This window comes from Sphaeramia orbicularis, unplaced genomic scaffold (genome assembly GCF_902148855.1).
Source record: "Sphaeramia orbicularis unplaced genomic scaffold, fSphaOr1.1, whole genome shotgun sequence".
Classification (NCBI taxonomy): domain Eukaryota; kingdom Metazoa; phylum Chordata; class Actinopteri; order Kurtiformes; family Apogonidae; genus Sphaeramia; species Sphaeramia orbicularis.
In genome coordinates, this window is record NW_021941452.1 from 28108 (window position 1) to 37855 (window position 9748).

At 43.2% G+C, this 9748-nt stretch overlaps 1 protein-coding gene across 2 annotated transcripts; it reads right to left on the reverse strand.

The window, feature by feature from the left end:
- Positions 1-1867: 1867 nt before the first annotated feature.
- Positions 1868-9097, reverse strand: LOC115415806 (uncharacterized). Of its 2 annotated transcripts, XM_030129443.1 has the most exons (8): positions 8919-9097; positions 7183-7302; positions 6114-6458; positions 5897-6010; positions 4099-4369; positions 3884-4065; positions 2796-2912; positions 1868-2717 (listed from the first exon to the last, which is right to left on the reverse strand). In XM_030129443.1, exons 1-8 carry the CDS (start codon positions 9004-9006, stop codon positions 2197-2199), a joined length of 1758 nt encoding a protein of 585 aa, XP_029985303.1. In that variant the 5' UTR covers positions 9007-9097; the 3' UTR covers positions 1868-2196. The 2 variants fall into 2 exon arrangements, with proteins under 2 accessions (XP_029985303.1, XP_029985302.1); XM_030129442.1 differs by having other exon boundaries at positions 3884-4369; positions 8919-9096.
- Between the last annotated feature and the right edge of the window lie 651 nt (positions 9098-9748).

A 9748-nucleotide genomic window follows, 5' to 3' on the forward strand; every position in this document is an offset into this window, starting at 1 on the left:
CACATCATGTCACCTGAACACACTGTGTACCTGAACACATCATGTCACCTGAACACACTGTGTACCTGAACACATCATGTCACCTGAACACACTGTGTACCTGAACACATCATGTCACCTGAACACACTGTGTACCTGAACACATCATGTCACCTGAACACACTGTGTACCTGAACAAGCCTCTGATTGGATAAAAACATCCACAGTTCAAGGACAGTTCCAGAATGTTGGTGTCGACTGTGACAAAGGTTTTGACCTGTTGTTATTTTGAGGTTTGGAGCCAGTGAACACTGATGCGTTCACAGACCTGATGCGTTCACGGACCTGATGCGTTCACAGACCTGGTCGTGCATTAGTTCATAGAAACTGAAACATGGATGAAAACTGATGAAAAAAGGAACTGAAAGAATCCACAGTTTCAGACACAGACCAGCAGCACCACCTGGTGGACACACACAGAAATACACACACACAGAAGTACACACACACAGAAATACACACACACAGAAATACACACACACAGCAGCACCACTGAAGGCAAACCATACTACTACTGATACTACTAATACTACTAATACTACTAGTGATACTACTAATACTAGTGATACTACTAATACTACTAGTGATACTACTAATACTACTAATACTACTAGTGATACTACTAATACTACTAGTGATACTACTGATACTACTAATACTAGTGATACTACTAATACTACTGATACTACTAATACTACTAGTGATACTACTAATACTACTAATACTACTGATACTACTAATACTACTAGTGATACTACTGATACTACTAATGCTAGTGATACTACTAATACTACTGATACTACTAGTGATACTACTAATACTACTGATACTACTAATACTACTAGTGATACTACTAATACTACTAATACTACTGATACTACTAATACTACTAGTGATACTACTAATACTACTAATACTACTGATACTACTAATACTACTAGTGATACTACTGATACTACTAATACTAGTGATACTACTAATACTACTGATACTACTAATACTACTAGTGATACTACTAATACTACTGATACTACTAATACTACTAGTGATACTACTAATACTACCGATACTACTAATACTACTAGTGATACTACTGATACTACTAATACTAGTGATACTACTAATACTACTAGTGATACTACTACTACTACTGGTACTACTAATACTACTAGTGATACTACTGATACTAGTGATACTACTAATACTAGTGATACTACTACTACTACTACTACTACTGGTACTACTAATACTACTAGTGATACTACTGATACTACAAATACTAGTGATACTACTAATACTACTAGTGATACTACTACTACTACTACTACTGGTACTACTAATACTACTAGTGATACTAGTAATACTACTACTGATACTATTAATACTACTACTGATGCTACTAATACTACTAGTGATACTACTAGTACTACTACTGATACTGCCACTACTACTACTCTATAATATCAGTACAGTACATCCAGTACTTCCAGTAGACTAGCTCAGAGTTCTGGGTAATTCACCCCTTGGCCCCTCCCCCTTGGCCCCTCCCTCTTGGCCCTCCACATGAAGGGGTAGAGGTGTCCCTATTCTCCATGAGTCAGAGGGGAGGGGCTAAGGGGGAGGGGCTGTTTGACCCTCCAAACAGAGACATTTCAGGACCAAACTACAAACCACTGCCACTTACAACTGTGTTTAAAGGGGGAGGGGCCAAGGGGGAGGGGTAAGGGGGAGGGATCAAGGGTGAATTGGGATTGGGCCACACACTCGTCTGCTGTTTTTAATAACGGCGTTAACGTTGGTTTCCATGTTTTCATTAGTTTTCTGAAACTCTCTGAACTCCAGCTGAATTTCAGTTCAACTGTGGATGATGGAAATTTAAACTGATTCAACTGTGAGTCTATTCAACACAGAAGAACAGTGGAAATAAAACCAGACTCTTTATTTAAAAGGAAGAACACCACAGTTTGAAAATATTCAAAATACAAACATCCCAACGGAATCATATAAAAGAGAAAACGCTTCAACTTCAAATCCCTGGTAGAAACCACAGACACACGTTCAACAGGAAACAGAATGTGGAAGAAAGTTCACAAACTGGATTAAACGGACACGTCTGTCTGAGGGCGGCTCCCGGTGGTCGTCGCCGGTACCACGCCTTCACGTCGTCTCGGAGTGAATGGTCTCGATGATCTTCTTCTTCAGTCTTTTGACTTTGTCCGGCGGCGTCTCGTTCAGACACTCCTCCACGTACTTCAGGAAGCCGGCGTGCGGCGACGGCGTCTGATTCTGACACAACGTCCTTATCAGTTCCAGTGCCTCGACGGCGGTGGGCGGAGCTGGCTGAGACGGCCTCTTTTGCGCCGACGCTCTGCCGGCGACGGACGAGGAGGCGGAAGGCGACGAGGACGGGGAGCAGGGCTGGGAGTCGGGGGGCGTGGCCGAGGGCGGGGCGGCGAAGGCGCCGCTTTGAGGGGCGCGGCTGTCCGGGCAGAGGAGGCGGAGCTGTTCGTGCTGCTCGTCCTCGTCGCAGGAGTCGCAGAGGAACATGAGGTCGCGGTAGTGTCTCCACCGCGGCAGGTAGAAGTCCTCCGAACCACACGTCTTATTGGAGCTCGCCGCTCTGTGTTCGCGCCGGAAAATGGTCCGAAGATTCCGGAATTTGGTTTTGATGTCATCGACTGAAGGCGGAGGAAAGAACGGGTTAGACGCGGAGGAGGGGTTTACCTGGGGGCGGGGTTTGTGTGGGTGTGTCTTACCTGTGAAAGGCACCGGTTGGTTCTCGGACAGCAGAGCGCTCAGCGTCTCCAGCAGACTCCGCCTCAACAGACGGTTACTGTACCGCTCCGACCGCAGGTTCCACAGACAGCCGTGTTCTGGAAAACAGGACACGCCTTCACTTCAACCAACCAAACACCCACTGACGTGACCCCGCCCACCTGGTTCGTCAGGTTGCAATTTCATTTCTTAAGATCCCCATTAGCAAGTGAATCATCCGTCGCTGTTCTTCCTGGGGTCTCCTGTACATTATATTAAAATTTACATTAATCATACACCATTCACTCACACACACACACACACACACACACACACACACACACACACACACAGGACATATCCAACAGCCAAATGCAATAAAAATAAATAAACAAACAAAATCAGGACTATTCATTGGTACTCCTTCACCAACCAACACATGTCTGATACAAATCATGAGACATCTTTCTATATTATCGATACTCCTTCCATTTCATATCTGCTGTGTAAACAAAAAAGTTTTAATTTCCTTTGGAAACATTTTCTATTATTTTCCAACAACACAAACCCTGACAGCCCATTCCATTCAACCATGGCCTCATAAAAAAACGTTCTCTGGAACTGTTGGTTGTGTCTAAAGGCAGAGCACACCGTGGTTACCTGGTTTATCTTCTACAATAATTATGATGATCAGCAAAAAATGACAGTTTTCTGTGAGTAGTTTCTGGAGTTTGTGTTCCTATAATGTTACGAATAAATGATAATAAAGAATATTTCAATCTAGATGCTACAGTTAACCATGTCAAACTGTTGTGCACTGTGGTTCTATTAGTTCTGTTTGTTCAACCCAAAAGTATTCATGCCGCTTTATTCTGTGCGACTTTGTGTAAATTATTTTCATTAGTATTTGACCAGAACACTGAAGCAGAATCCATGTGAGATCAGACTAATGACTGAACTAACCGCTTGGTCAACCACTGGGGAACACATTTCTTACAGTGTCTAATTATTCCTCTACTCCGACCCAGTTTTTGCAATATACTATTTATTTGGCCGTTCCACGACACGTCGTAAAAGGTCAGACGCGTACCGGAGTAAAACCTGATGAGCTGCTCCACTTTGTCCTCCGTCCAATAGCAGCGGGATTCAGTGCTCAGAGGGGCGGGGTTTGTGGGAGGGTCCTCCGGTGGAGAGGCGGGGCCTGTCTCAGTTTTGAGTTGATCTGGAGACGCAGAGATGAAGACGTGGTATGGAGACACGGCGGCGGCGGAGGAGGTGGAGACAGCGGTGGCGGAGGAGGCGGAGACAGCGGTGGCATCAGCTCCTGAGGTTGAACCGTTGGATGCGCTGCTGTTGACGTAGGTGGAGCTGCAGTAGGTGGAGGCGGGGCTTGGGTCTGCGTCCTTCTCATCGGAGGCGTCGTCCTCATCGCAGGACTCGCAGAGGAACATCAGCTGCTGGTAGTGTTTCCATTTGGACACGTAGGGTCGGTCGGACGCTCGGCCGAACTGAACCGACTTCAGCTCCCGGTTAAAGACCGTCCGAAGGTTCTTAAACTTGGACTTTATGTCGTCGACTGGAAAACACAAACACAGCACGAATAAACATGAAAACAAACTGAATCCACACGACGAGGACGAGACGCTCCGAAACAGAAACAGAAGGAAAAAACTGAACACACGTTTGATGCATTTCAAATCCAACTTATTCAGGACTTTGGTTCTGGTCTGATCCGGTTCTGGTTCACATTACGACTGTGAAGACTAGGGCTGTTAGAAAATATCAGTTCTGCCACATGTCACGATATTTCATTTCACAATACTGCATCGATATTAAAAAGTACTGTATCAATACTTTTAGGTATTTATTCAAATGCAGATGTTGTGGAGGTTCATTTTTGTTTTCGTTTTTTCTTTATTTTATTCCCTCCGCCAGGAGGTACTGTGATCACTCTGCTTTGTGTGTGTGTGTGTGTGTGTGTGTTCATCTTTAGTGTAAAACTCTTCCATCCATCTTTCCCAGATCTTCCCCACAGATAGGCCTAGGCCCTGGGACCAACCCAGTCCATTTTGGTCCCAGTAGGACACAGTTCAAGGTCACAACATCTACAGTTTTCCATCTGTCATCATCGAGACATTTTCCAAAATTCATCCAAAATTCCAAACGACTCCGATTCTCCTCCAGTTGGATCCACCTGTAGCTTAGAACAATCTCTTGTATGTGGAACTAAATTGTCCACATCCACTGTGGAATGTGGACTCTGTGGACATTTACACTGAACACTGAAAATCCCATTTCCCACACATTTAAAATTAGAACTCAACTAATATTGATGTGAACTGAATCTAATTGGACAGACACATGACTGGGACCAGATTCAACTGTTTCTGTGTATGGAACAACCTGGAAACTGTGGAATTACCTCCGCCAAGGAGGTTCTGTTTGTGCCAGTGTTTGTCTGTTAGCAAGATAACTGAAAAAGTTATGGACGGATTTGGATGAAAATGTTCAGGAAATGTTGATACTGGGACGAGGAAGAAATGATTAAATTTTGGTGGTGGTGGTGGTGGTGGTGGGGGGGGGCACTGATCTGCCTTGGCAGAGGTCTGCGCTCTCCAAGTGCTTTTGTAGTTTATTATTATTTAACACTCTTTTATTAAATAATGGTTCTTTGAATCGTCCTAAAAGCACTTTTTTCTGTCTGAGAGGCAGATGGGAGTTCCTTTGTTTGGATTGAACTCAAATCCTGTTCTGATGTTAGTTGTGAACTAATAGAATCTGAACATTTGAACAGGATCTGAAACTGGAATGTCTGGAAAACAGAATTTCAGTTTGACCACAGTTTGAACATTTAGTGATAGAACATTAGATCCTGTTGGGATCAAATAAAAATAAGTTTAGTATTTGTGCAGATTTCTGCTGGAGTTCAATTCTTCAAGGAAATAATCATTTAAAAGAAACAGAAAAAATTGCCTTTTCCACAGTATCATGATATATCATGATATATCGTATTGTGATCCTAGTGTTGTGGTTTGTATCCTATCTTCAGATTCTTGCCCTAGTGCAGACATTTCAGATCCAGTGTGGGCGTGGCAGCGTTTACCTGAGAAGCTCACTGATTGGTCGGACAGCTGCTGCCTCAGCGTCTCCAGCAGCTTCATCCTCAGTAAACGGTTGTTGTGGTTTTCGCAGCGTTTGTTCCACAGACAGCGATGATCTGCAACCACCACAAAACACCACAAACACAGCGGCCTGTTCAGTGCGGGGTCGCACAGGTCAAAGGTCGTGTGTGTCTGCTGTGGCGTCGGCTGTGTTTTCACCTGCGTAGAAGGAGATCAGCTGACGTTCACGCTCCTCCGTCCAATAGCACTTCACCGCCACATTAAAGGTGTCGCAGGGGGCGGAGCCGGGCAGGGACGCCGAGGTGGTGTGAAGGAAGGAGGGCACGATTCCAGGGGAGGTGGGCGGGGCCTCCTCCTCCTGTGGGCGTGTCTGCGGAGACGGCGGCGGCTCGTCGTCGTCCTGCAGCAGGAACATGAGCTGCTGGTAGTGTTTCCACTGAGGCTGGAAGACGTCGCCTCCGGACGCTCGGCTGGCCGTCACCTGCTTCACCTGACGCTGGAACGTCGTCCGCAGGTTCTTAAACTTGTTCTTGATGTCGTCGACTGAGAAGAAACAAACACAGACATTATCAACCTGTGTGGGCGGTCCTTACCTGTGTGGGCGGTCCTTACCTGTGTGGGCGGTCCTTACAGGTCAAAGGTCACATGATTTTAGACAAGGTCAAGGTCATTTGACTGGGCATATTTACACTGAAAGTGTGTGGCCCTTTTCTGGAAAAAGAAATCTGGTACCTGCTGAACTGCAGAAAGGGGAGGGTACCAGATGGGTAATCTAGGATCACATGTTCTCCAGTGAAAGCCCTGAGTGCATGTCTGTGAAATAAGACTAGGGAAGAAAGAAATCAGCAAAAACATGTGATTTGACCCCTTTTTCAGTGTCAAATGACCTTGACCTTGTCTAAAATCATGTGACCTTTGACCTGTACATGATCTGAGACCTTCATAAATGACAGGAGCATCCCCCAAAACCTCTAATATGACATTTGCATGAGCAAATATGGCAGAACTAACCCACAAATGCAGGATTTTCTATTGAAAAATGGGTTTTCTGCACTCGGCTGACGGGCACCCTAAAGATGGAGGTGGGGGGGGTCTAAAACTTTTCGGATTGGGACGAAATTTATTTTTTGGGAGTTACTGATATATAAGAGATGAACTGGTCAAATTAAGAGCTGGATCAGAAAAGAAGTCCCAAAAATGAGACGCCCTACTGTGTAGGTCGTTCTTACCTGTGTGGGCGGTCCTTATCTGTGTGGGCGGTTCTTACCTGTAAAGGGTACTGCAGGGGGCGTGGCCGACAGCAGCTGTCTCAGTCGTTCCAGAGTTTTCCACCTCAGGTGTCGGTTCTTGTAGTTCTCGGAGCGGTGGTTCCACAGACAGCTGTTCTCTGAAAACCAAACAAACATCTGCTGTGAGAACACGCACACGCTTCACCTGAAACCACAGGTGTGATGACCTCCAACCAGCTGATGGGCGGGGCTTCTACTCTGGTCAGAACTGATTGGTCAGTAAGTTTGCAACAAGGAATCTGTGTATCATTCGTTCATTCATTTCATTCATTCAATTTAAACTAAAAATCAAAAAACAAAAAAACGACTCTTTCGTTGTTTTTTGATTTTTAGTTTGAAATTGAAAAACAAATAAACGAATGATACACGGATTAACAAGGACTATTTATTGGTTTCAGTTTCTTTGGTTCAGTTACTGACACCTGTGGTCAATGGAGTTATTCTGATAAAAGTTGGATTTTTCTGCAGATTAAAGTGTGTTTATCAGTTCTTAGTGTAAGTTTAGTGACAGAAAACACATTAGACTGAATTAGTTCAAAATCTGATGGACTCATGAGCACATGACAGAGGAATGATGGTGATTATTGTTATACATCAGACTGTACAACTCATCACTGAGTGGTCATGGGGGGTCTGGGTCTCGGCCTCAGCCATGACCATACTAGGACTGACCTAGTCAGACTTTAAAACCACCAAGCACCGTCTGTAGTTGGACTACACCCACTTTCCAAACCACCGTAGAACACTTAAATAACTGTGCCTCTTTATATCATTTATATATATATATATATATTTGTACTGATGTGCCTCTTAGTCAGGTCTCCCTCGAAAAAGAGATTTCATCTCAAGGGACTTCCTGGTTAAATAAATAAATAAATCATGGCTACACTTTTTATTACTTTCACTTTTTTTTTTTTTAAATCAATGCCCTGAAATGTGAATACAGTCAGAAGTCTTTCTGCACAGTACTGTACAGGAAGCACTTTTACAGTAGTTTCTTTAGCAATTGTCTCTTAGAGTGTATATACTAACCTTTTTGTCAGCCTGGTACTAACCCACTTTTGGGTTGGATGTAAACTGCTGAATACTTGAATTTCTCCCAGGGATCAAGAAAGTATCTATCTATCTATCTATCTATCTATCTATCTATCTATCTATCTATTATTATTATTATTATTATTATTATTGTTGCCACTATTACTACTATTATAACTATTATTATTAACTATTATAATTATTATTAATGTTATTGAAGTGAATGAGTTCACTTTTACTGTTTAACTCTTTCTTCCGTCTGTAGTAGATCTTTCTTTTTCAGTGTCAAACAGCTGGACTTTCATCTGCCTCTGTGTAACACTCTGTGTTAAACACTCTCAGTGTTAAACACTCTCAGTGTTAAACTAACTGCAGAATTCAAACCTTAAACTTTATTTGTTTCTTTTAGACTTTATTTATTTAACTCTTAAACTCCTTCTTTTTTCTGTTTTTTCCTCCTCTCATTAAACCGGGTTCATCCGGTACCGGTACCGGTTTAACGGCTCTGTTCTATGTTTGGTCTCCGTTGCTCGTCGCCATTGCTGTTTTCTGTTGCCGTTTCCATTAGTTGTCGGTTGCCCGTCGCCGTTGCGGCTCGTGCCGTTGCTCGTGTCGGTGAACCCGGTGTTTCGGGGCCGGTAAGTGTTTGAGTTCCAGCCCCGGTGTGTGTTGGACTCACGGTAGAAGAAGGCTATGAGGGTCCGCTCTTTGTCGTCGGTCCACGGTCCTTCCGCCGAACCCACCGGAACCACCGGAGCCGCCGCCATGTTGGCCGTTGCTGGTTTCTTCTTCTGCTCCGCTCACAGGTCACGTGCTCTGAATGCAGGGCTGTGATTGGACCGTCCGGCAGTGCCTGCATTGCCCTGTAGATGGAGCTGTTGGTCTGTTTTCACAGGTTTGGCTTCGTTTCAAAAGAATTTATTCCGTGTTAAAATAATGTATTTAACCTCCTCAGACCCAGCTATGTGGACAAGTTTCACAGCTTTATACAAAAAAAGAAAGAAAACTGTCCACCAAAAAGGACATTCCATAAAAATGTAAAAACTGCATCTGAAAAAACTGTTGCATCAGGATGTTTCCAATCCAAGCAGTGACTGAAGAAACCAAACAGAGCTGGTACTGGGCGACATGTCCTGGGTCTGAGGAAAAACACAAACCTGTCATTACTAAAACTCTCTGAGGTGATTGTTATTTTATGTAGATCTCAAATCATACAAAACAATATGTTTAAACTTACAATTGAATATGATGTAGTTAATAATGAGTAATTCATTAATTTATTCCTTGTTTAAATCAAGTCCAGCATTCAATGTTGACCTAACTCTCAAATCCATAAAAAATTTAATTTTAATGTTTTTTTTTTTTCTTACAACAGAAACCGGTTCAAGGAGTTCAATGAATATTTTAAAACAGAATCAACAATTACCGTTTTTTTTTTATTTATTTAATTTTAAATAACAGTTTGAATTGTCTGAATTCATTCATTTTTCAAACCACATACATGTTGAT